General features: G+C 46.9%; 1 protein-coding gene across 4 annotated transcripts; it reads right to left on the bottom strand.

Moving 5' to 3' along the window:
- Nucleotides 1-15,438: 15,438 nt before the first annotated feature.
- Nucleotides 15,439-26,642, bottom strand: PEX5 (peroxisomal biogenesis factor 5). 4 transcript variants are annotated; one of them, XM_032098815.1, is made up of 16 exons: nt 26,609-26,642; nt 26,127-26,330; nt 25,651-25,686; nt 25,326-25,458; nt 24,499-24,633; nt 23,376-23,481; nt 22,113-22,203; nt 21,630-21,746; nt 21,172-21,264; nt 20,876-20,995; nt 20,148-20,291; nt 17,985-18,055; nt 17,600-17,815; nt 17,295-17,460; nt 16,941-17,098; nt 15,439-16,575 (listed from the first exon to the last, which is right to left on the bottom strand). In XM_032098815.1, exons 2-16 carry the CDS (start codon nt 26,274-26,276, stop codon nt 16,374-16,376), a joined length of 1,938 nt encoding a protein of 645 aa, XP_031954706.1. In that variant the 5' UTR covers nt 26,277-26,330; nt 26,609-26,642; the 3' UTR covers nt 15,439-16,373. The 4 variants fall into 4 exon arrangements, with proteins under 4 accessions (XP_031954706.1, XP_031954707.1, XP_031954708.1 ...); XM_032098816.1 differs by lacking the exons at nt 21,172-21,264; nt 26,609-26,642 and having other exon boundaries at nt 26,127-26,418; XM_032098817.1 differs by lacking the exons at nt 21,630-21,746; nt 26,609-26,642 and having other exon boundaries at nt 26,127-26,417.
- Between the last annotated feature and the right edge of the window lie 64 nt (nt 26,643-26,706).

Genomic DNA, 26,706 nt, shown 5'->3' with positions numbered 1-26,706 from the left:
CGAGTGACTTGATGAAATGGGGGAAGTTCAGTTCTTGTTTGTCCTTCTCCTCCAGAAGCCCTCTGAACCACAGTAATTGGAACACATTAATTGGAACAACCCCATCTCCTTTGGCAGCTGCTCATCGGACCCATGCTCCATATCCTTCAACAGTTCCCTTCTCTGGACTCACTCCAGCACCTCGGTGTCCTTCTTGCAGTGAGGGGCCAAGAACTGGACACAGCACTTGGGGTGTGGCCTCACCAGTGCCGAGTACAGGGGACAATCCCTGCCCTGCTCCTGCTGGCCCCTCTATCTCTGATACAGCACAGGTGCCATTGGCCTTCTTGGCCACCTGGGTACTGCTGGCTCGTGCTCAGTTGCTGTCTTCCATTGTATGGGGGTTTTGTGACCGCAGGGCAGGACTCAGCCCTTGGCCTTGTTGAACTTCATCCAATCGGCCTCAGTCCATTGATCCCTCTGCAGAGCCTTCCTACCCTCCAGCACATCAACACTCACACCCAGCTTGGTGTTGCCTACAAACTGATGGAGGGGGAAGATCCAAGGATGGGGCATCCACACCTTCTCTAGATGACCTTTTCCAGTGCCTCACCACCCTCACAGTGAAGAATTTCTTCCTAATGTCTAACCTAAACCCACGCTCTTTCATCTTGAAAAGTCATAGTAAATATGTCTCTCTCTCTGCTTTTCTTATAAGCCCTCCCTTTATAGTTTGGAATGCCCCAAGAAGGTCTTCCAGAAGCATTGTCTTCTCTAGGCTGAACAACACCAAATATCTCTGCTTTTCTTTGCAGGAGGTTCTCCAGCCCTCTGACCATTTTCATGGCCCACCTCCACACCTGCTCTACAGGTCTGTATCTCTCTTGTTCAGGAAGCCCCACAGCTGCATGCAGCACTCCAGGTAGAGTCTCACCACAGCAGATTAGAAGGGAAGAATCACCTTGCTCCTCCTGCAGACGACACTTTATGCAGCCCAGGATACTGTTGGTGTTCTAGGTGCCAAGTGCACATTGTCAGGTCATGTCCAGGTTTTCATCCACCAGTGTCCTCAGTTCCTTCTCCAGAGAGCTGCCCTCAGCCCATTCATTCCTCAGCCTGCACTGCTCCCAGTGATTGCCCTGACATCCAGTTGCAGGGTCTTGCACTCGGCCTTGCTGAAATTTATGGGGCCCACTTTGGGCCTTTTCTCAAGCTTCTCAAGGTCCTTCTTAAGAGTCCCTTCCCTCCAGCACAGCAGTGCACCACTCAGCTTGGTGTCGCCTGCAAACTTGCTGAGGGTGTATCTGAGCCCGTGTCTGTGACATCAAGGAAGGTATTTAACAGCACTGGTGCCAGTACAGACCCTTGGGGGTCACCATTTGCTCATGGTTTCCATTGATGCTGGTAAGGTTTATCGTGTACTCACTGTGTGCATGGCAGCGCAGGCATTTACGTGCCAGCAGCATAGCACTACTGCTCCAAGAAATGGTACTTCCTCAAGGGAGAAGAGGTCTATAAAGATCTCTTATTTTTATCAGAGTATCACCTACTCACTTAACCATTGACTTGCTCAGTTAGGGTGATTCAGCAAGGAGATGTGTCAACAATTAAATAATCAAACTGCTTCCTGCTTGTTATCTCTTCCTGTGTTTGTATCTGTAGGCACCTGAAGGACAGGGAAGTAATTTGAGACAGCCGGCACAGCTTCAGCAAAGGAAAGTCCAGTCTGAGCAACCTACTGGCCTTCTACAATGGAGTGACTACTCCAGTGGACAAGGGAAGGCTGCAGATGTCATCTACCTGGATTTCTGCAAGGCCTTTGACATGGTCCCCCACAACATCCTTCTCTCTAAATTAGAAACATGTAGATTTGGTGGGGAGACTGTTCAGTGGATTGGGCTTTGGGACCGTATAAATGACAAAACCAAGTTTGCTCCAAGGAGGGGAATTCCTTACAGGAACAACCAGCTGCACACATTTCACTGTGTCACAACTGTTTTCCTGATGATCTCTACACATCTCTGAAGGAAAACCTCTCATTACTGCTTTTGTCAGCAACAAGCTTTGCATTTTTTGAGATTTGATTTACAAGGATGGAGAATCTCATTTAAGCTTTGCCGTAGTATTGCTCTGATTAACCCAGAGTCAATAAGGCACTGCCAAGAAAACACAGCAGCAGAAGGGGGAGGAATATTCTGACAAAGAAAACCAAGAAGAAATGAAAGGAAGCATCAGCAACAGAATTGAAAGTGGGGCAGCTGTGTTGTTGGGTAAAGAGAAGATGTGTTTGAAGATGCGCATGGGGAAAAAAACCAAGTTGCTTCAGCCCTGCTTCTCACAATGGCTTTTCAGTGCTGGCTACATTAAAAGATGCTGTAAATTCATGCTGTGGGAATTCCAGTGCCAGATGAAATGAGCAGGGCAGAAAGCCACAGTGAAAACTTGCTAGCTTGCAAACGGCAAGTTTGAGAATTCTGTACTTGGAAAACAGCTTGAGTTTCCCCAAGTGAATGTTAAATGATGCAGCCAAAAAAACCCATAGATTAGACAGCAGAATATCCTGTCTGCTGGTTTCCCTCCCCTCCCCTGATGGTGGGCTGCTTGGGCGATGGAGCTGCCACTGCAGGTGAAGAGTCACAGCAGCTCATTCGCAAGGCTGATCCAAAGGAGCTGCACCAGAGCCCTGAAACACAGGAACACAGGCATCATCAAGAAATAACATAAGTGGTTAAAGTGTAACATCACCTTCTTCTGGGCATACAAGGTCTGACTTTAAGCCCAAGTTTTATATTCCGTGTTTACCCAAACATGCCTGAACCTGTTCTGCCAACGTTTCTGATCAAGCTGACAAAAGTTGAGTCTGTGTGTGTATCACCTCTCTGTTACAGCCATGGTGTCTGAGCTTTCTCCTCTAGACATCTCCTTTTGGAATACCACTAGTTACAAGCCTTCCTTCCACTGCATTCTTTTCTAATGCCCTTTTGCTCTGTGGATTAATAGTCCCCTCTGTGAAGGTTTTTTGCCGATTGTTGGTTTTGCAGGCAGTCGTTTTAGTCTTTTTAACACCGTGCGTAGTTTAGCAGGGTTTGGGACCTCCAGATAGAGCTTATCCCTGGGGTGGCAGGCAGATGGAGGTGACAGTGCTCTAGTCTTTCCTGGGCAAGACTGTTGCACAGCGTGCTTTTATGGGATAAACATCAGGTGAGAAGTACAGTAGGGGATGCCAGGGTTGGTGATGTATCCTTCTGAGTGGCCTCTTGAAGTCTGCCATCAGGGTGAGGGGTGAGGATGACCAGAGAACATGATTCCAAGGCTACTGCTACCTGAGCAGCGTAGAAATTGCCAGCTGGCCTGCAGTGCACTGCACCCCAAGTGCAACTAGATGACCTCCTCACAACCCCCAAAGTGAAGAAAATCCCCTCTGGTGACCAGGAGAGACAGAGCCAGGCGGGAAGGTCAACTGATTAAAATCAGAGTAACAGCAGCTTTGGGAGGTAATGTCATATTTTCTTTGCCCAAAAGAAACAGAGGGAAAACTCCGAGATCTCTGCTTCAGAGACCTCCTGGCTGTAAGGAACTTCTCAGTTACATCTGCCAAGAAAATAAGAGAATACCTTCTTTCCTCTCTAAGAAATGGTGGTTTTCACAAAGGAAGTATCATTAAGTGTATTTCCTAGGAAATATAAATCGAGACATCTGAAATAACCTCTCTCCTATTAACAGTGCCTATGTAACATCATTATCATGCTGAGATTCTGAAAGGGATCTCTCAGACCTGACCAAGGCACTTCAATAGGACTTCCAAAATCATTTCTTCCACAAATGGTTTTGGGCAGAAGGCAACATTTGCCACTTGACTTGCCACTATAAAACACGTGTTCTAGAGTAGGGAGAATGCCAGATGCTTTTGGAATTGAATTTGGAAATCCCGCTTTGGTGAGCAGAGCAAGGAAGCCTGAAACTGGCTTGAAAGCAGTAAGAAGTGTCCCAAAACACATGGATTCTGAGCTATCCCCATTGCATGTGCCCACCCGAGCCAAGCAGAGGAGCACGAGTGGCTGCTACGTCAGCACAGCCTGCAGTGTTTGGTTCCAAGTGGGACAAAGCCCAGCAGTTGACAGCACAGCATGTTCTGGGCTTCACGTGCGGATCGTGCAGATTTCCAGCAATCAGCTGCAGAAAGCTGATCCTATCCTTCATCTTTTCCCCAGCAAAGCTGTGTTCTCCCTCCCCAGGCACCAATAATAACTGGCCTGTGTAATTTGGGTGCTCGTAAGCCAATTGAAGTGGAAATAACTTTACCCTTGGTGTTCTAGCCACAAGCCTGGAGCTGTCCCAGTTGCCTGCCTGTGCAGACTCCCACTCAAGGGCTTCTCTAACACAGCTGGGCAGAAAATAAAGGCCAAGTGGAGTGTAACCCCCACTCCCCGCCAATAAACAAGAAGGAAGAACTGGTGGCAATGGGTATGGAGAAGGCTGAGGTACTCAATGGGTTCCTTGCCTCAGTCTTCACTGGCAGTCAGGTTTCCCATGTCTCTGGAGTCACTGAAGCTGCAAGTGGTGACTGGGGGAGCAAAGTCCCTTCCACTGTAAGTGAAGAGCAAGTTTGAGACCACTTGACAAAACTGAATAGACACAAGTCTATGGGACCGGATGACATGCATCCCAGGGTCCTGGAAATTCATGAGGGAACTGCCTGATTGTTGCCAAGCCACCATCCATCATATTTGAAAAGTCATGGCATTCAGATAAAATCGTTGGTGAATGGACAAAGGGGAAAGATCACTCTTATTTTTAGAGAGTGAAGAAAGGAAGATCTGGGGAACTGCAGACCCATGACCCTCACCTCTGCTCCTGTGAAGATCATGGAGCAGATGCCCATGGAAGCACTGTTAAGGCACATGCAAGGCAAGAAGAAGGTTAAAGACAGCCAGCATGGCTTTGCTAAGGGCAGATCATGCCTGACCAATCTGGTGGCCATCTGTGATGGAGGGATTGAAGCCATCAGCAAGGGGAGACCAACCAAGGTCATGTACCTCGACTTGCTTAAGACCTTTGACACGGTCCCATGTGACATCCTTATCTCCAAACTGGAGATACATGGGTTTGAAGGGTGGACTGTTTGGGAAATGGCCACACAGCCAGAGAGGTATGGTCAATGGCTCTATGTCCAGGGGGAGACCAGTGATTACTGGTGTCCATCAGGGCTCTGTCCTGGAACCAGTGCTTCTTAAGATCTTTATCAATGACACCCTCAGCAAGTTTGCAGATGACACAAAGCTGAGGGGTGCAGTTGGCACAACAAAAGGGTGGGATTCCATCCAGAGGGACCTGGACAGACTTGGGAAGTGATTCCATAGTTACCTCCTGAGGTTCCACAAGCCCAAGTGCAAGGTGCTGCACCTGGGTTGGGTCAATGCCAGACATGAGCACAGACTGGGAGATGGTCAGAAGGTGGGAGCACCTGTCCTATGAAGATAGGGTGAGAAATCTGGGCTTGTTCAGCCTGAAGAAGAGAAGGCTCCAGGGACACCTCCTTGTGGCCTTCCAGTTCTTGAAGGGGGCTTATAAGAAAGAGCAGGAGCCACTTTGTAAGTGGGCAGCCAGTAATAGGATGAGGGTGGAATGGTTTTGAATTAAAAGAGGAGAGATTTAGATTAAATGTTATGAAGAAGTTCTTTACTTGTGAGGGTGATGAGGTACTGAAACAGGTTGTTTAGAGAGGTTGTGGATTCCCCATCCCTGGAAGTATTCAAGGCCAGGCTGGATGGGACTTTGAGCAAGGTGGTCTAGTGGAAGGTGTCCCTGCCTGTGGCAGGAGGGTTGGAATGAGATGATCTTTAAGGAACTTTCCACCCCCAGACTTCATAGGATTCTTGGATTCTATGATCAATGCCTTGAGATACAAGGATTCATGGGATAGTTAAATACAGGCTACAGGCGAGAGTTGGGCCAGCATCACAGCAATAATCCAAATGCTTACCAAGATCTTTAGTCTGGTTGCAGTGTTTCTGACCAGGGAAACTGGAAGGAGACAAAATTCTACAGGAGAGATCCATGGAAAATGTTTGCAAGTGACTGCACAAAACATTTTCTGGACGTACAGAGACATATCATCTTAAAAGGACAATATTTATCTAACTAAACAGTGCATGAAACAGCCCAGTGCTGATTGCAAGAGATTCTTTATTGGCACCAACACAGAACGGATTACAGACAATGGCAGAGGCCATTTGTGGAGCAGGACAAGAGTGCAGGGCAGGATAGTCATGCACAGATCTGCAGTGCAGCATGGCAGAGAGCTCTCACTTTCGGTGGTCCTGTGACACTGGAAAAAAGTGACGCAAGCAGAGGCAGAGAACAAGGTCTCACATTTCTTGCTGGGGCTGCCTCTTTTCTCAGCATTGCAGGATTTGGATTCTAACAGCCACAGCCGGGGCGAAGGGGACGCAGGAAGGAAAGCTTGTCATTGAACTTGATTGCCTTGTAATTTGGAAGGTGTTCGTGTTCTCGTGCAATGTACTGAAATCCACCTCCATCACTGTGCTCACACAGCAGCCAGACACCTTTCTGGACTTTGTGGGAAGATGTGCTGTCATTGTCATGTCCCCTAGCCAAGTTGGTTGCTTCTCTTATTATCCTGCTTTTCCCTTGATAATCAGCATGTTCGTAGAGAGTGATCTGGGGGTTGTGCAGATCTTCAGTGATCACCTGCAGAGAGCTGATCTTATCATTCATCTTTTTACCAACAAAGTTGTGATCTCCCTCCTCAAGTACCAGTAACTGTCCTTTGTAGTTTTCGTGCTGATAAGCCACCCAAGGATGGCCGATTACTCTCACTGAGGAGATGCAATCGTTCCAATCAGCATCTTTTAGATTGGAAATGTTGGTGTGGAATTCTTTGGACAAACCCTGGAAGTTGGCATGCTCATAAACGATGATTTTTCCCATCTCAGCAGGGCTTCTGGGGTTTGGATTTTCTGCTGTAGGAGTTGGATGGCGGCCTACAGAAAATGAAAACAGAAAACAAGCAATGCTCGTAAGAGGCTTTTACACACCAGACACAAAATGCTGCAGGCCACATGGGACAAAAGGTAGAAAGGAAATGTAAAACAGTTTTAGCAGAGGATAAAAATTGCAGCAGCTGAGCAGGAGAGAGGACATGACATAGAAATTTCAATTTGGAGGAAAAAAGTAAAATGAGGCTTGTACACCAAAACAGTCCAGTTTCATTTAATATCTTTACATGCAAGCGACACCTGGGCATTTTGTTTAACATCTTATTGGAATACCCTAAATACTTAAATATATAAATGAAATAAAATATACAACTAGTGACAAATCTTTCAGCTGATAATTGAGGCTGAACTTGAGAAACACCTTAGGAGTTGGCACTCATGGTTTGGACTAGGCTTCATGAGCCACATAGAATGCAATATAAAAGTAGTGAGACAGGCAATTAATTTCTAAAAGAAAGAGCATTCTTCATTTCAAAGAGGGGGAAATAACCCATTTTTTAAAGGCAGAAATGAACTTTAAATTCACTGAAACACCTTCTTTCTCTTTTTATATGGAATTTTACTGCAATCAAGAGATTCCGGCTCTTGACAGACACTGAGAAGCAATCAAGTTGTAAGCATCAGCTCTTTAAATCAGACTAAGTTTCAGTTTGAAATGTCTTTTTCTGACACGATTACCAATACACACATCTAATTCCACACAGTCATCTGAGTTTGGTTAAAAAGCCACAGTGTTTATTAGTACCAGCTGCAGGAATAGTAATGCACAGTCAGTTATGGTAACAGCTCCCTCTCTAAATCATGTAACAGCTACTGAGGCAAAGATTTACATTGCAGGGCAAATATATATGGGAGAAAAGAAGCCATTCCGCTAGCTGATTCTGAGAAGGGATGGGAGAAGACAGATATGCGTAGCAAGATTGAAAGCCATACTAATACTGCAAGACATGTGCATCATAATTAAAAAACCTGAATCACTTAAACCTCACTTAAAAAACCCCATTATGTGATTTTTTCACAGATTTTTTCACAGTTATAAAAGCACCTATGGAAGCTGAGGGAACCTGAACTTGGACTCACTGACCAAGCACTACTGTAATGACTCTCTACCTGTAGAAAAGTATTAATAACAACCCATTTAATTTTGCTGATGCAACATAAAGATCCCATGGCCGAGATAAATTTGTAGAATATTTTCATGGTCACCCCTCAGAATCACAAATCACTGGCCCCCTCCACCCTCTCCCTTGGTAAGGTCTGTCTGTCCTGCAGCAGCCGTCTCCTCATCCCCTGGAAGATGGGCTCAGTCTCTGCACATGCAGACAGCAGACCCTCACGGATGTGCTGCAGCTCTCACCCAACTCTGAAGCCTCCTTCCCTTCCCCTGCATTTCACAGCAGCTGCCCAAGAAACCCTTCCAGTTCTCCTGCACAAAGTGTGCCACTCACCTGGATGTCAGCTGCAGGGCTGGGGAGAGCTGAGGGCGATTCCTCCAGTGCAGGGCTGCTGTTTGTGAAGGGCGTCTCACCTGCCTCCATTTATAGCTTGCTCAGAAGTCTTGTGCAACACCCCAGTCAACAGAACTGAGAAATGGCCAATAAGTGAACAAAAATCATTAACTATTTCATTTTAATTTTGATCTTTCTATGAGCAGTCATGTTATTGCTCTGGGTCAAAAGTCTATTGATGCATAAGCCCTTCATAAAACCCTAGAACTTTGGTTCTTGTTTGTCCTTCTCCTCCAGAAGCCAGATGAATTACAGTAATAAAAACGTATCAAAGTACTTTGTCACGCTGAGGCTGTAGAATTTTTCTATCTATTGCAGCTTATGTTTTGTTTACCTTTGAAGTAACTATAATAAACAATGTTAATTTTCCAATGGGCTTTGTTGGGAGATATCCACTTGACAGAGATAGCATTTAAGTAGGGTTTTATTAAATTCTCTTCCTCCTTCTCACCTACATAGCCATTTGAGCAGCTACAGGGATGCAGAGCTGCTAAAGCAGGGCCAGGAGGCTCTGACAGAGCTACAGTGGCAATATTTTTTCTTTTTGTCTCGTTGCAGGTTCACTCTGTAATACATTTTCAGGCAGGTTCATTGGCTAGCATGCCAGAAAGCTGTTCTGGAGCAGGAGAAAGCAATAGGATCTTCATTAGTTCACTTGGGGCACCCCTGCTCTGTCAGATAGGAAGTAACTGGAGAAGATGGGGAGCTGGGAAGGGAGACGGTTCATCCCTGCAAAACAAGCAGCCTGTACACCAAATCCAGCCAAATCCTCATGCTGTATCTCTTCCACTGGTGCTTGGCGTGCCAGATAACAAAACTAAGGCCAGCATAAAAATACTTGAGGCTTTGGGGGTTTTTTCCATGGGGTCCATCGTTTTTGCTGTTCTGCAGAAGCTGGAAGCAGAGCAGTCGAAATTTGCATTTTGAGGTTTTGAAGAGAAGCAGGCCCTCACTTTATAGCAACAGCTAGATGAGAAGTCCCTTCTCTAAATAGGCAAATCACACCTTTAGAGCATGTTTTTGTGTGCTGCAGTGACCTCAGCCTACAGTTCAGTGCTGCTGGAAAGGGGAAAGACTCATTCCACTCCTGAACCATTGTGTCCACTGTCTGGTAAGGGAAGGGAGGAAGAATAAGCACACCAGTGTAAGGAATTCTTGAAAGAGGAACTAAAACATCCTAGACTAGAATGGATTTATGCTGCCATTGAACAACATTCGTTCTTCTTAGCTTGATAGTATGTTTTACTCACTAAATTATTTAGTTGTGTTTCTGAAAAAAAAAAAATCATGTGTAATGACATAATTAATCATGAACTAAACAATCCCATCTTTTTCAGCACCTGCAGACTCAGAAAAGCCCTTTGACCAATTATATGAGCCATGAAGGCGTCACAAAGACCAAGTCTGAGTGTATCTCAACTCTGGTACAGAGTGAGGCAGTCAACCGTGAACTCCTAAGTCCTCCACGTACCCCCTGCAGAGCACCAAAGCTGGCAGTGGGACTTTTCAGGACTTCAAGGAAAATCAAAAGGCTATATATGATGGAATGATATGTGATGGAATCCTTTACCACATTTCTTTGTGCTAAAACAAAAACATGGTAAAGGATCTCTGAACAAATACTCCCAGGTTCACAGAAAGAAATGAGTTCCTGGTTCTAACTGACCATCTGTCCTAGTGTTACTGGATTGAAAACCAAATGGGTTTTAATGTCATTAATCTCACCTATATGGTGCTTTATGCACAAGGAAGTAAGTCACTGCACAAAGCAGAACATTACAGGGTGGGGCTGGGGGTTGATTGGAAGTATTTATGGAGTTTTCTTTGTGGGTTGGGTTTGTTTGCTCTTCTTCCTTATGGATCACAGCATGGTTTGGGTTGAAAGGGACCTTAAAGATTATCCAATTCCCCTGGCATGGGCAGGGATATCTTCCACTAGAGCAGGTGCTCAAAGTCCCACCCAACCTGGCCTTGAACTCTTCCAGGGATAGAGAATTCCCAGCTTCTCTGGGCAATGTTCCTGTGCCTCACCACATTCACAGTAAAGAACTGTTCCTAATATCCAATCTAAACCTGCTCTCTTTCAGCTTGAAGTCATTCCCCCTTGTCCTCCCACTGTGTGTCCTTGTCAAAAAATCTCTCTCCAGCTCTCTTTTAGCCCCCTCAGGCACTAAAAGGCCACACAGTAAGGTCACCCCAAAGCCTTGTCCAGGCTGAACAACTGCAACTCTCTCAACCTTTCCTCACAGGAGAGGTGCTCCAGCCCTCTCATTGTCTTTATGTCTCTCCTCTGAACTCATTCCAACAGGTCCATGTCCTGGGACTTGTGCTGAGATCCCCATAGCTGGACACACTTCAGGCAGAGCAAATTTATGGGAAATGATGTTCCCCAAAATTCCTCTTATCCTGTTCCTGCAGAAACAGCAGTATCTCAAAATCTGAAAAAGAAAGGATGTGACAAAAGTGGAAAGATAAGAGGACAATAAACCCCTGCTCCTCTATTGCCCTCAGCAGACAAAAAGCAATAGAAGGAGCAAGATTAATGATGACACACTGATTCTTTAAAAATGTGCAGTTACGCAAAAAAACACTTCAACAAGTGAAGAATAAAGACTAAAATATTTTTTTCTTTTTCATAAAACTGGGGGGTTTTTTTGGGGGGGTTGTTTCTTTCTTTCTTTGTTTAGAGGCTGTTTACTACTAGATTGCAGGGTGATAAAACAATTTAACTTAAAGCTGTGGATGCCACATATGCACCCACTTCACAGTGCTGGAAAAGGTTAAATGGTGGAAAAATCTAATTAACAACAAACTCCTTCACCCACCAGATCCTGTTGTTCCTGTCCTACTCTACCACAGCAGATACCTTAGTTTGTATCTCAGTAATTACTTGTCTGTTTTTACTCTTTAAAACAAAAAGATTTTTAAAAAATAAAAATCACATGTGAAGTACACCTCCCCAGTTTCTGTTTGTTATTTTTGTCTGGCAGTTTTGGACTCAAGGCAGCAGAACGCTGGTTCGTTTATTTTGGAGGGTGTTTTGTGGTTGGAGAGGGTGGTTTTTTGGGTTTTACACACAGCAGTTGTTACAGCTAATTATGTAATTCTTCATCACAAAAATAAAGGTTTTTTCCCTCTTTTCACTCTCCAGCTTCTGTTTCTCAAGCAAAACAGCCCCCAAAAATGCAATATAGGAACAGGCCACCAGACCACAGAACCCAAAGCTGTGGACAGCCCACACAACAACAAATGCATTCACTACCAAGCACTTCAGGGAGAAAGAAAAAAAGGTCTCTTTTTTTGCCTAGCCTGTATCTCACACAAACTCCCTTTTTTTTCTTTCCTCTGTTTGCTGCACTTCCCAATTGCTAATCTTCAGTAAAGCAAACTGAACACCACTTTTTCAGCAAAAAGAGAGATGATAGAATCCTATTGGATGAATGCTGCATATTCAGTCACAACACTGGGAGTGAGCTCCACAGAAATTGTGCTGTAAAGAGAGGCGCAGCAAAAACAGACTAACAAAAGCCTTGTAAGTCCCACTTGACAACACACAGATGTCAGAAAGCAAAGTGAAGATCATTTCTAATTATTATTTCCTTTCCCAAGTCTCCTCTTCCCAGATGAAGGAAAAGGAAACAGTTTGTCTATGAATAACTGCTAGTTAAAAATGTCAGAAACCCAGCTGGGTTGTTTTCTGGGTTTTTTAAATAAACGTACAAATGGTTTTCCATGGAATGGTTGCTAAGCTGGACTCCATGAAGACCCATGCTCTGTACCAGGGAGAAGCCAGGGGAAGGCATCACAGACTCCCAAAAGGTTCTAGCTTCACAGCACCACGTTTTGCGTCTACAGCTGCACGTTTAGGAAGTTCCTCGAGCATTTTGTTCCTTTCGTGTTTAATTAGCAAGACGTGCTCCTAAACCCTTTAGCGTCCCGGTCCCAGCAGGTGTGACAGACACGGACCTGCTCTCCACTCAACGCTAGGTGTCACTTCTGCTTCAGAAATGCAACGGAGCAACGGCAACACTACCAAAAAACCCCAACCCACCCGGCACCAGATTTTTCAGGGGATCTCTGTGCCTACAACTCTTCCTAAAGTCGCGGACAGGTACAGAGTTTTAAAATTTTACGTCAAACTACGCATCTAAAAAACATCAGGAAATACCAGACAATGCTTTGCCATACTCAGCATGGCAGTGACAGAGAAGTTTCTCTTCTCTCTCGTGGGTGCAAAGGAACATTTTCCTACATGAACAAGGGACCACCACCTGGAGAAGCTGCCAGAGCCTGCTCTGACAAAGAGGCCTGGCTGGCGAGCCTGCCTCTGGTGCCGCTTTGCTGCTGCAGGTGGGAGAGCTGCTGTGCTGCTTTCTGTCCTTCCCTGCCTGCCAAAAGATCTCTGAGCATCAGGGGCCGACTCAGAGGAGAGAAAGTGGCAGAGTGTGTGTGGTCCCGGCTCTGAGGCAGGCTAGGGCATGAAGAAAGTGCTGGCAAGAACGCACTAAAAATAGAAATGATACAGAAGTGTGGGGTACAGAGGTAGGGAAAAGGGTTCCCCCCTGGGGACACGTGGACTGTAGTAGGACCATTTTATTTGCTATGTCTCACAGGACCTGAAGTAGGAGACCACAAAGGAAGAGACAGCAGGCTTAAAAAACAAAATAAAATACTTTAGGTATTTAAACACAGTTCTCATGTACATCCAGATGACACGGTAAAGACCAAAGGCACCATGTAGCTTAAAAATCAGCAAGTCACAGGCCAAGAAAAAATTCACCAAAGGCTCTTAAACAAACATACTGATGCAACTTCTGAGTCAGACAGTATTTCAGACAACAGATTCCTAGAGAGTATGAGAATTTCTTGCTTGCCTGATGCCCTTTCCGTGAAGCCTCACTTCAGGTCACCACCCCTAGAGCATTCCTCTAGAGACAGACTGGTCTGAACAGACACTTTCCAGACCACAAAGACTTCAGCACACACAGGCACAATAGCTAGGAGCCTGGGACCCAAAACCTGAACTCACAGAAAACTCAGAATCATAATGAGGCTCAGCAGCTCAAGAGAGGAAACTGCAGTAATGAAGCAGAATAAACAAGGACAGCACAACCACTTCCTTGACAAGGATGGAAGCTAATGAGGAGCGCTGTGGCTAGAGGTATAAGGACCTGAAAGCACATTTTCATTTCCTGGCTGGTTGCTAAAGCCATCACCAAGAGATTATATGACTTCTTGGGGTCTTAAGCAGCAAATAAATAAAACACTGAAGGAAGAAATACAGCAGAAACATATCAAGACGCATGGGTGGAAAAACTTGTTCTGAATGACCCTCTTTGACCACTCACTTACGGCCCTATGAAAGGTTAATTTGTGTCCTGTAATGCCCAAGAATTTGGTAAAGGTCATGCTGGGATCTCTTGCAAATTTTTAGAGCTGATAGGCCCTGCAACTGTTCTGTGCATTGGGAAAAGTGAAAAAATTGGAGAGCACAATCATTTATAAGGCCCTTAGCTCCCCAATCTACCACTAGGGCTAGGCCTGTTGTGAGCAGGGGGTTGGAACAGGGACATGCAAAGATCCATCACTGTCTTTATGTGAATCTAAAATGTTTGGTACCTGCTACCCACCCCTGCTGTACAACTGGACTTGGTAACAGAAAACACGGATGTGGCTGGAAATGCAAACTAGGATCATGATACAGACAGAGCACCAGCACAAGCTGGGTTTGGACACCAGAGGCAGGGTTGCAGAACAGACAAAAACTGTGCACTGGAACCAGAATGCAGATCCAATCAGCCAGCTGGTGTTCATTGCATCAACACTCCACTTCCAAAGGCAGCTCTTAACAGGACAGTCAGACAGGATCTGGACAGAGGCAGCTCAGTCTTCACTCAGCTCCCCTGGGAGACAGCCTCAGCAAAACGTAGCTGTGAGATGATTTAACAGGGACAGGGGAAAAAGTGAGAACAATTTCCAGGGAAAGTGAACAAATGGTAACAGCCAACGCACCTGCAGGGACAGGGGGAAATGTGGGATAGGGAAGGACACCAACACAAAGTCAAGAGGTTAAGCGACATTGCGAGGGAAATTGAGGCAACTAGGAAACCTAGGAGAGGAGAAGCACTAATGAAATCTGAGGATGAGAAAAAGGGAAGGCCAAGCAATGGTAATGGGAACATGAAGGAGAGGAATGTGTTGCACCAAAGAAGCAAAGGAAAACAATGGTGAGAGCAACAGCAGAGAACTGGGGAAGGCAGAACACCAAGACAGCAGGTGAGGCACTGCATAGGCATTAATGTTTTCTTTCACCAAGAAAGAACCTGGCACGGGACTGCGATCAATAAAAACCAAAACACATCTCTGACCAGCAGTGTGGGTGAGCAGGACACAGAAGCAGTTTCCCTTCCTTTCAGACAGCAAAAGCAGCAAGTTGTTCTGCATGCACTACAGCAATGTCAGAACAGTGCACGTAGGCCTCAGTGCCACAGGGCCGGATTGGAGATACAGGGGAAAATAAAGCTCAGAAAACATACAGCAAATACTACTCTCTGCGCACACTTTCTGCTCCAGCCACAAAACAAGCCTGTGAGGTTGAGATATGAAGAAACAGGTGCTGATGGAAGAGGAAGGGGCAGCGCTTCCTGCTTAAGCCCCCAGCCTTGGCTACTGCAGCAGTCAGATTCCTTACAGAGGTGATAAAATGTAACACAACTTCCCTCAGAAGATGAAAAAAAGTGCATCAGTGACCTCTAAACCTAAGCAAAGAAAAAGAGAGCTTTTGGCACAGGGAAGCTCTTCTGCTGGCTCACTGAACTGAACCCTAGGGCTACAGCAAAATGAGGTCCTTTAAGCTTCACCTGGCATGCGAGCTATCAATAAAGCAAAACCCGGGTCAAAACGGGAGACAGAAACAGAGAGAGACTCTAATCTATCTTTTGAAAAGCAGTGGGCTTGTACCTTTATTATACAAAATACTTTACAATTAAAAAACAATTTTCCCCAATAGAATCATATACAGATATTTATAATTAACAAGATTCAGTTACACACAAGATGGGGGCTTTTGCACAAAGGAAAACAATGACAGATGAGCAAGAAAAAATTAAGACTTGACCCCTTCCCTCATCGTATTTTGGGAGAGGTTACATTTTAGACTTTTATTCCCATCACTTTCTCTCAAGCCAGAACTCTGGGATCTCCCCTTACCCTGACAGGGTAAGGGCCTCCCCCATGTCCCCAGCATCAGTACAATACTCTTGTCTTAAAAGGTTCATGAAGAGACACTGAGAAAGTAGCATCTGGCTGTACCATGAAGTTACCAGTGGCCAGAAAAGGGGACTACTGCCCCAGTTTTCCCTAGCAACCCACATATACACAAGTGCAAGCACATACATGGGGAAGCATGCTCAAACCCCAGAATTTTTCACCCTTTTGGGTGAAACAGCAATCCCACCCTCCAAAGCAGCCTGAACTCAAGACACACCCTTGCAGGCAGTCTCTGCAGAATGGCTCTCACAGCCAAGGTCTCACAGCCAAGCTGGGCACTACTGCAAATGCAGCCTGGCAAGAGGGCGGGATGCTGCTGTCTTCCTCACTTTGATCATCTGTGAACCAGCAGTGTCAGTCGTCATGGAGGTCATGGAGGTGATAATGTGAACCGTTCAGAAATGCTCAGGCCACAACAGACAGGTGGGGGAAGTTGGGCACTTCACCAGGGGGGGCACTTGAAAAAAACCAGTTCTCAATGATCTGCCCTACCAGGGCAAAGATGTGTGTGAACCCTTGTGAACATTTTCTCCCTAAGAAAGGTCACTCACTGCTGGGCTAGGCAACTGCTGCACTCGCAGGGGAGCCTGTCCCAGAGTCACTGCTGGAGGCCAAATGCCTGAAGCAGTGTGGGCAGGTCACGGGCATCAGCTGCCCCATACAGGTCACTCTGGCCCAGCATGGAGAGGGCCATGCGCAGGGTGCTCCAGATGTTGTCAGACATAGCTCCTTGTTGCCCCCGCGGACCTCGGCTCTTCTGCTGCATGTGCAAAGCCTCTAAGAAGTGCTCCACAGCCTCGCTGTCAACAGGAGAACACACACATGCTTAGTGGAGAAGATGGCACATCTCATACTCCCTTCCCCCTTTGCTTCTAAACTATTTCTCCTCCAGAACAGTTTCCTCCTCTTCACCAGATCCTACCCTGCTCCAGAACCGGAAGTCCCCCTTTTCCCTCTAAAAGAATCCCGAGTCCAGATGGCCTCTACTCCACCTGTAACTGCATGACACTTGGATCTCTGGGCAGAGTCCACACACTCACTCTGCTCTCCTGCGCCAAGAGAAGGCTGCAGGCAGTGTGGCCCCGCCTTCATAACCTACGGCCGTCTGTCTCCCACAAGCACACAAACTCGTGGGCCACAGCAGAGCTGCCCATCCTGTGCTCACCGGTGGGCGCCTAAGTTGATGCAGCTGATGCCCAGGTTGTAGCGAGAGCGGATATATCCCGGCTGGAGCTCCAGTGCCCGACGGTACGCAGCCACAGCTTCTTCACTCCGATTGCCGTTGGCCAGGGTGGCACCGAGCTTGTTCCACAGAAGGTGGTCCTGGAGGAAGGGGCACAGAGAAAGGGCTGAGATGAATTGGATCTCTTTAAGCTCCAAGTCAACGCTTCCTTCCACATGTCTGTGTTATTCTTCCACTCCAAATATGCACCTCTCGTACACGCAGCACCTCCACCCAAACCTTCACCCATAAATCTCCAAGTACCTCTAGCACCCCTCAAGTCTGCCCCTTTCTTACATTGGGGCGCACACTGAGAGCAGCACTGAAGCAATCCACAGCCTTCTCATACTCGCCACTGAGGTTGAAAAGAACACCCAGGCCACACTGGACATCAGGATCCACAGTTGAGGGGTTGCTGCGCACAGCTGCTAAGAACAGCTCCTTCACCTCCATGAACAGTGAGCTGGAAAAGCACAGAACAGGATATTGGTGTACTGTGGAGAGAGCTGGCCTTGGGTTGCTCACTCTGCTCCTGCCTGGACCAGTCTGAGCCCTCCAAGAAGCCTTTCAGCCAAAGGCTGAAATTTGTAACCATAACTCACTCAGACAGCAGGGAACTTAGGACACGCTTGGAAGGCCCCAGGTTTGTCCCCGAGACACTCTCCTCTGGTTCCTTGTCCAGCAGGTGGGCATAGTCCGGTTTATGGCGCAGCCAGTCCCGCAGGGTCTCACACGCCTGCTTCTGCAGGGACTCGTTGGTGAAGCTGACTGCTAAAGCCATAAGTGCTGTGAGGTTCCCAGGCTGCAGCTCCAGGCACCTGCAGGGCGAAGAATGAGAAGCGACTGCGGTATTAAATCAGTGTAGGAGACACCCAGAGAGAGGAGGTGACACAATCGAGACAGAGCACCCTGTGACAGCCGTATGGTCCTTGTGGCACCATGCACTCCACAAGGAGCCACACTCAGCAGCTCTGAAGCAACACTCACCGTCTGAGGGCACTGATCGCCAAAAGCTCCTGTTCGTTCTCTGCTTGGGTGGTTCCCAGATATTGCCAGGCCTGGGGAAGACATAGATGTACAAAGTCAGACTTACAGAGGAAAAAATCAGCCAATAAGCCACAAACACAGCGATTAAATCCAGTATATTATCCCACACAGTTTTAGATGAGATCAAATAGACCAAAATATACATATTAGCCATAGGTATAAGTTCCTCTCAAAAGATACACAGATGTCATGGCACATAGGTCCTCAAAGACAATAAAATTGGCATTGGTATAGTGAACAAAAGTGAATGTCTACCTGGAAATCTATCATAAAGCAACTGCTGGTAGTTTTACATTTTTATATCACAGAATCTCCACTTTTTAACTTCTAACTGTGGTCAAACTGCAGAGGAAGGAGGAAAATGCAGATCTCCTATTTCCCAAGAACAAAATGGCATAGCAGCAGTGCTAATAATGAGACACCCGAGGCAGGCAGCTGTATGTACTTGTGCAGTGGTCCACTAGCAAGCAGTAACCTTGCAGAGTTGACTGCCAGACCTGAAAGTAGAAGCACTGTTATTTTACTGAATTTCCAATCATCATGACACCAGTACATGAAAATGACTTCCACCTCCAAGAAGCTGATGTAAGGAATATTTAACTAGGCACTAAATCCAAAGTATCTGTTCACTTTATGTTGTTAACCACACCCCTGGGTCCAAAACAGGCTAGATAGTTGGTGGGACTGTCAGTATGATGTACCTGCTTTGTGAATGTAAGTCAGAAAATGAGGTATACACTGCCTCAAGAAAGGAAATTGTTTCATTAGCAAAGACACAGAAACCCTCCACAAGCCACCACAAGCAGAAGGCAATCTACTCTCTTGAATCTCTCATGCCTCACCATACATAGCTAGCTACAGTTCAAGCAGAGCTGAGCAGTGGTAACTGCAGTGTTCTGCCAGCAGCAGACCTGATGAGATTCAAGGTAAAGTTGTGACTTGGACCAAAGCAAACATGACATTTCCTTCAGAGCAATTGTTCACGTCTATTTGATCACTGTACCATTTGTGAAGTCTTGACTTCTCCTGTACTTTTTGTAGTCACAGTAGAAGAATTCAGAATGTTTCCAATACAGCTAGCCAGAACTGGCCCAAGATTTCTTCCCCTAAGGTTTCAACTACCTCTCCATCATGCTCAGCCTGCAGCCCACACTGCCTACGAGAAGAAAGCGACAGTGCTAAGAGATTAACACCACCTTTTGACCACTTAAAAGCTAAAGCAGATCTTCAAACCTTCTGCTTACTTTTCACCTATTACCAGTACCCTAGAAAGTTAGATGCCTATTCCCAGAAGCCAAGAACCTCGTTCCAAAATGTCACTCTCATCTAAGTCTAAGGGTAATCAAATTATGTATGTCCAGTCATATATAATTAGCAGGGCTTGAACAAGACACACTGAAAATTCAGCAGCCCTGTATCCCTGAGGCAGGCACTCCAGAAACAGACAACATGGGTGTATTTATGTTCTTGCTGAGAATATCCACGTCCTCTACCCCTGGAAAAAGGCACATGGACTATTCCATTTCCCAATTCATCCTGCAGAAAATGAAGTGATTTATGGAAAAAAGTATTCACTTAGCAAGGAGCTGGAACTTTGTCTTCAGTGTAAAAATCCTTCTTTGGCTCACAACGTCAATTAAGGCTGTGAAAACACCCAAGCCACCTCTCTCAACCCTTTTGGGTCACATCTTCATCTAACACCTAGATGAAAGACTTAGTCAGAACCACAGTCTAATGAGCTTCTCAGAATTAGAATTTAATAGATACGGAAAGCAGTGACCTGCCATAAGCTTACAATGCCAATAAAGACTTTCACAGAAGCCACTTGAGAGATGAGAACTCCTTGTCTTGGCTCCATGCACAGTCTCATGTGCTCCAAAGATTTTACACAGCTCTGGGGCCATGTGACTTTGTGCTTCCTGTAACAGATCTTAAGTCAGAAACCTCGCTCAGAGGCTCCCTGAGGATTCACATGCATCAGCTAGAAACTCAGAGCCGCAAAAAAATGAGGCATTTTCATACACCCTGCACAGGTCCTAACACTGAAGTGAGATTTCTACACCCTCCCTGACAGCTCAGCCCGTTATCTCTGCTGCCACTCACCTCCATATGATCTGGCTTCTGTTGCACTGCAGCCTCAAAGAGCAGGACAGCATTGGGGAGGTCCCCTTCCTCCAAGCGCTTCCGCCCCTCTTCAAATGCATCTGGGTGATCCCTCATGGGATTATCTTCCTCAAACTGGTAACCCTAGCAGGGCAGACAGACACACAGGGGCTAAAGCTAGGAGACAGGCTTAGGGAGAAGTGCACTCTCTACAGCACAGCAGTCTAGTCTTGCTGCATCAGGAACACTCCAGCTGCAGACTAGCCAGCACCTAGTCCTCATTGCTATATGGCAGCAGATCAGGGAACAGTGGTGGTTCTTCCTGCTTGCTCTGTGCTGGAGAAATCCCCCAAACCAGACCCGGAATAAGTTGCTAGAGAGACAAAACATTTAGTGTGGATCTTATTAGCTTGGAGGGGCATGGGGGAGGGGGGCAGGGATGGGGCCAGGGGACACAACACTTCACTCATTGTGAAGAACCCCTGTATTCACTGGTATTTGGTGCTGGACAAGAACCAGACAGCATTTGCAGACAAGCCCAAGTGAAAACAGTATTTAACCCCCAGCTGATCTGGGACGAGAGTGTAAGTGACAGCAAAACATCAGTGTGAGAAGGAACCCCAGCAGCATTTAGGGTCTGTGGAACTCACAGCGAGGCAAACACACTGCCAGTCTCCCCAAGGCAGCCCATCACAGTGCTAGGGCTGAGAGACCCTGTTCTCCCCTACCTTGTCATATGATGAGGAGTTGAGGTCTTCGTATTCAGAGAGCCAAGGGTGAGCCTCTGCATCTCTCTTGGCCATCTCCTCACATTCCGCCTGGAGTTTGTCCCAGAACTCCACATCTGACTGAAGGGAGAACAAAGTGTGACTGGAGTACCTCAGCCATAAACTCAGGTCTATAGACATGCCAGAGAACTCCCTCTTGAATGTTTCCAGCCCTCCTCAGAGCATGCAAAGGAGAGAGATAACCCTACCATGGGCTCTCAGTTGGCACCCCAGCCCTCCTTCTCAGCCAGCTTTACCTCCACAGCAGCCTTTGCCTGCTCAAATTCCGTATCAAGAGTTGACATGTTCCCAGATCGCGCAAATTGATCCACCCAGGCATCGGATGCCCCCTGGGAGTTTGGAAACAGAAACACACCTTTCTTTTTAGAATTTGGCAACCTCAGGGCACATCCCAAAACAGCAGGAGGGTGTGTGACAACCCTTCCTCCCCATCAGTAAGAACTGATGGCCTATGAAGTGGAAACGAATTCATCTGAATCTCCTCTTCCTCCCAGATGCTGTGGGAGATGAGAAAACTCCAACTGTCCAAATACATTCCCAGCTTCTGGCTAGACTCTACTAAGAGCCCAACAGCCCCTCCCTTGTCTCCCTCAGCACTGCTGAGAGCTGGACTTGCCATTTTCCTTTGCTCCCAGACTGTGTACTGTGGCAAAATGCTTTCTTCCTTCAGAGCATACAGGCCTGGGGCTCCTACCTGCTGCTGTATAAACTCAGCTGCCCATTGCTCTGCCTGATCTTGGTCTCTGTGGGTCACCTGATTAGCTTCGATCGATACCCTCCCATCTCCGATCTGGCGGACAAACTTTAGGAACTGCAGCAGAGAAATGAAACAAGGGTGGAGCTGGGCAGATGCTGTGCCCACAAGCCCTCTGCCCATGCCCCCCTCCTTCACTAAGAGGGCTTCTCTCTGCAGAGCGAGCACAAAAGGCCCGGAAAGGTGAGAAGGACTGGACTTCACAAGAGTGGAGATGGATAATATCTAAAGTGTATTGTAGGGTTCAACTCCCAGGAATCAGGGAAGAAATGGAAACATGGGACAACAGGAGGCTTTATTCCTTTACTGTCTTCACCCTTCCCAATTCCCCACACCCCTTATTCACAGTAATATAATTATTACTAATTACATAATTACTAATTCACAGTAATAATTAATCTCAGCCCCAGTCAGATTTCTCACCTCAGTATTCTTGAGTTTCGGATCATCCACTTTAGAGAGGAAATCAGTAACAGTTTTCTTAAGATCATCCTCAGGTTGGTATTCCTCATACCTGTGTTCCAAGGCAGTAAAAAGGGAAAGAGCTAGTCTGATACCAGGCAACAGCAAACTCTTTCACTAACAACAGTCTACACAATGGGCCAGACAAGAGTACTGAGGGACACAACCCCTCCTCAAAGATTCTGGACTTCTCCTAAGTGATTCAGTAGCATTATCCATCTGCAAAAATTCAAAATTACTACTAAGTTAACTGTGCAAGTGACTGACCCAAACAGCAGCAGAATTAAACAATTACAGAGTCAGCACAGTTCTGCAGAGCAGTCTGGATTCCTTGCCAAGCTCACATGCCATCAGATACTGCAAGTTTTAGCACTACCAGAAACAAGGTCACATATCCAGGAACAAAGAAAGTAGGTCATGCCCACTGAAGAGGAAAACAGTGTCTTGGAAAAGCATCAGCTCTGCAGAGCATTGAGGGCTTATAGCAAAGACACAACTCAATATAACTTGTCCGGCTTACAGCAGGATAGGACCAGTTCTAGGTGTTACCACTACACTCAGCCTTGGGAAAGTCTTTGGAACTGATGGCAATAACTCAGGAATGTCCATTATTTGCAGAAAGCTATCAGAGAAGGCAAGAGCCAGGAGGCTCCAATCCAAATATACAAATTTTTTTTAAGGAAAGATCTAATTATTCTTGTGTGTTTTGTTTCTTTAATCAAAAAACTTGACTGTACTCAACATATACCTACAGAGAGATGATCCATCTTTAATCTACCACAAAAAACCACATTAAAATAGTATCTAGAAGGCTGAGCCTAGAAATATGTCACGGAAAGGCTGGAAGTAGTTTGTCAGATAGGAAGAATTACATTATGAAAGTTTACAATCAGTAGAGTCCAGTAAAAAGTATCTGTTGCAGAAAGAAAGTTCCTGAACTCACTCCTGAAGTTACTTTAAGGAGCTTTGCATTAGGCATGAGATTAAGTTAGCCTACATGATCAAAGTATCTTCCTGGAATGAGAGAACAGAAAAGCTACACTCTTAAAAACTTCAGTTTGCAAGCATTGTTTCCTCCTCTCTCTGAAACCAAAGGCCTGAGAACACCAGTCTAGGTTAAATGACTCAAAAGCATTCAGGCCACAGCAGATTTCTATCACCTCTCCAAACTTCACCCACCCAAGTGCCTAGCAGCAACCGCTGGTCTTGAGAAGTCAGACTCACCATTTATCTGCCAAAGACTGATCTTCTGATTCCCCAAGCCACAGCTTCTCCTCTGACTGCTCTAGGTACTCTTCTGCCCACTTGGCAGGAGACACAGACAATGGATCTGCATGGGAAGAATGGGGAGAAAAGTAAGACAGGCAGACCACCACACCTTTGTTTATGCTTGCTTCTTCTACCTTTGTTTATTCTGATCTAAAAATCAAGCCTTAGGTTCAGACAGTGAATTAATACAGATGCCACTGTGGTGACAATAAACTTATGGTTTTCTACTTTAATATCACAACTTATTCATCTGCTCCCTGTGGGATACTATGTAGGTCAAGAAAATTAGCAATGCATTACAAGTCTCCGTCAAAAGCACAGCCTACAAAGCACTAGGTTTTCATCAGAACTTTCTCACAGACCTTTGTAGATTCTAATTGATAGCCCCAGAACTATAAAGAGTGAAGGTCAAAGAGTGGGAGCACCCAGCTTTCTACACTGGCCACTCCTGGAGAAGAGAACAGCATCTACTTGTCCATAATTTCCAGATTAGAGCATGGATCATAACAGGACCCTATTCCAGACCCAGTTCTATACACAATGCAGGATGGTTTTTCAAATAAAGCTTAACCTTTGGGCCAGAAACACTCACTTTGCACATTTCCAGGCTGTAACATCCCTCTACCTCCATGCAACTGACACAAAGTATTTGGCCAAAGCCTACTAAAGAGTATTTACCTTTGTACCAAAGGCAAATTTAGCCTTACAAGAGGGAATTAGAAAACATGTAAACAAGAAGCAGCACCAGGCCATCTCCGACTTGCATCAGTTGAATCATAACTTTCATAAGAGCAGTTTAAATACCATGCTTCTCCTATATAGTCTAAGTAACCAAAGCTAAAACCAGAAGACCCTTACACCTGAATAAAAGCTTCCACACCACATTGTTCATAATTTGACTTAACCATAACACCATCACAAAGCAGCTTTCCTACCCTCCACCTCAGTAAAGCTGCTACAGGAAACACTGACTGCTGGGCCCAAAGCAATACTCCAATTTCACATTCAGTAGCTCTTCATTGTACACAGGCATGTGACTGGACATATCTTGACAGTAATTCCGAAAAGGACACATCACCTGTCACTTCAGCAATGAACTCCTGTGACCAGTCAGCCTCATTGTAATCTGAAGAGACATCACCAGCATTATCTGCTGCAGCCAAGAATTCCTGGGTCCAGTTTTCAGACAGTGCCAAGGCTGCCACACCTGGAGCTACACGAAGAAAAAAAAACAGAAGTGAGGATTGGAGAACTCAAAGGCACCATTTATGTGCTCCAGGCTAGCCCTAATCACCTCTGATCCTCCTCTTTGTTGTAATAAAATCACAGAAATATTTCACTTGGAAGGAGTCTCTGGAGGTTGCTAGAGTTCTCACAGCAGATTAACGTGAAAGCTAGAGATGAAGTTGCTCGGGGCATTCATCAGGTAACTTCTGAATTTGTCCATGGCCAGCAATTCCCCAGCCTCCCTAGGCACCTGTTCCAGTACTGAACTACCTCCTCCATGGGAAGAAATGTTTCCACATACCTAGTCAGTTCCCCTTTCCACAAAATGTGTCCATTACGCCTTGTTCTTCTCCTGACTGTTGCTGTGAAGATCCTGACCACGGCAGCTGAAGACAGCAGCGAGACACTCCACCCCTGCCCCTCAGGCTCCTCTTCCCCAGGTTAAAATGTCCAGTTCCCTCAGCCTTAATTCTTACAACATGTATTCCTGTCCCTGAATGTTTTACTGATCTCCGATGAACTTGTTCCAGTAGATCAGTGTACTGGGAAGCCCAAATCCAGAAACAATACTCCAGATACAATCTCAGAAGGGCTCAATAGATAGGAACCACCCTGCTAGGAGCTCAACCATAACATCAAGATCTTTTCCAGCTCTCCACCTACTTCAGCTCCCCTCACCTCGCTGAGGGGCCTGTCGGAAGCTTGACTGTTCAATCTCTTGCATCTCAGCCAACAGGTCATCCATCTTAAATGTCTGGGGTGCACGGGACAGCAAAGGGGCATTCTGCGTTTGCAGAAACTCTCCAACCAGCTGCCAAAGACAGAGATGGATTACAAACACTGCACAGAAGATGAACAGGCACAGCCATGGAGCGTGAGAGAAGGGCACGTCTAAAGGAAATATTAGCATCAGGTAAGGGGTAAAATAACAAACTGTGTTGACAAGAAAAGCTTTAAGAAGATTAATCAAAAGCTATAAGGCAATGAACCAATCTGTTCTTACCTCATCTTCAGTGGCTACTCCCAGTGGTTTGGATACCTGCAGGGAATAGTGGGCAATTGCGTCAACATTTTTGATCCCATACCCCTCTACACACACACAGAGCATGACCCAATTAGATTATATCTTCTTCTTCCTTGAGCTTAGGCTGTCAACATTTTCTTGCATTAGCTGCCTGCTAAAGGAGCAGGAACACTTTGAGGGATCCTGTCCAGCCCCGTCCCACTACTGTCTGGCTTAGGGCCTGTGACAGCAAGGCACACAGCTCCCCACAGCCACCAACACCCGCTGCATGCCTACAAACATGCCCTCACTCCACAGCCCTGCTTCGGGTGACCCCTGGGCCTTTTTCCGCAAAAAAAAAAAACCACAACACAACACCAACTGCACCGACAGTCCCCCTCCCTGCTCACCCCCAGCCCGAGCTGACCGACCCAGCACCCGGCAGGACCCAGCCCAGCAAGGGGAGCAACACTCACGGCTGCGGCTTCGGGCGCCCCGGGGGGCCAGGCCAGCGGGCCCTGCAGTCCTTCCTGCCGCAGGGCTTTGTCCTGGGTGAAGTGCCCCGCCAGCTTCATCAGGGGGTTGGAGCCCCCGCACTCTGGCTCCACCAGCTCCCTCATGGCCATGGCGCCGGGCAGGGAGGGAGAGAGGGTCGGCGCCGAACCCCGCCGCGCCTGCACCTGGCGCCGGGGCGGCACAGGCAGCGGGTGAGCGCCGGGCGGAACGACCGCCTGACCCCGACCCGGCTGCCACTCGCCAGCGCCGCCTCCCCCGCGGGCCCGGCCCGGGAGAGGACTGACACCCGCCCGCCGGGACAGCAAGGCCCCGGCCCCGACCCCGAGCCCCGAGCCCCGAGCCCCAGCCCGGCCGTCCCCAGGCCCGCTCTGCCCGGCGCCGCCCGCCCCGCGCCCGCAGCCGGGCCCGCAGGGGCCGCGGGGCTCCCCCGCCCGCTCCGTACCTGGGGCCGCCGGGGCGCGCTCGGCTCGCGCGGCGGGGCGGGGCGGGGCCAGCCTTAAAGGGACAGGCGCCGGAGCGCCTTAAAGGGGCAGCGTGCCA

Source organism: Corvus moneduloides, chromosome 2 (assembly GCF_009650955.1).
Source record: "Corvus moneduloides isolate bCorMon1 chromosome 2, bCorMon1.pri, whole genome shotgun sequence".
Taxonomy (NCBI): Eukaryota; Metazoa; Chordata; class Aves; order Passeriformes; family Corvidae; genus Corvus; species Corvus moneduloides.
This window is presented reverse-complemented; position numbering and strand designations above follow the sequence as displayed.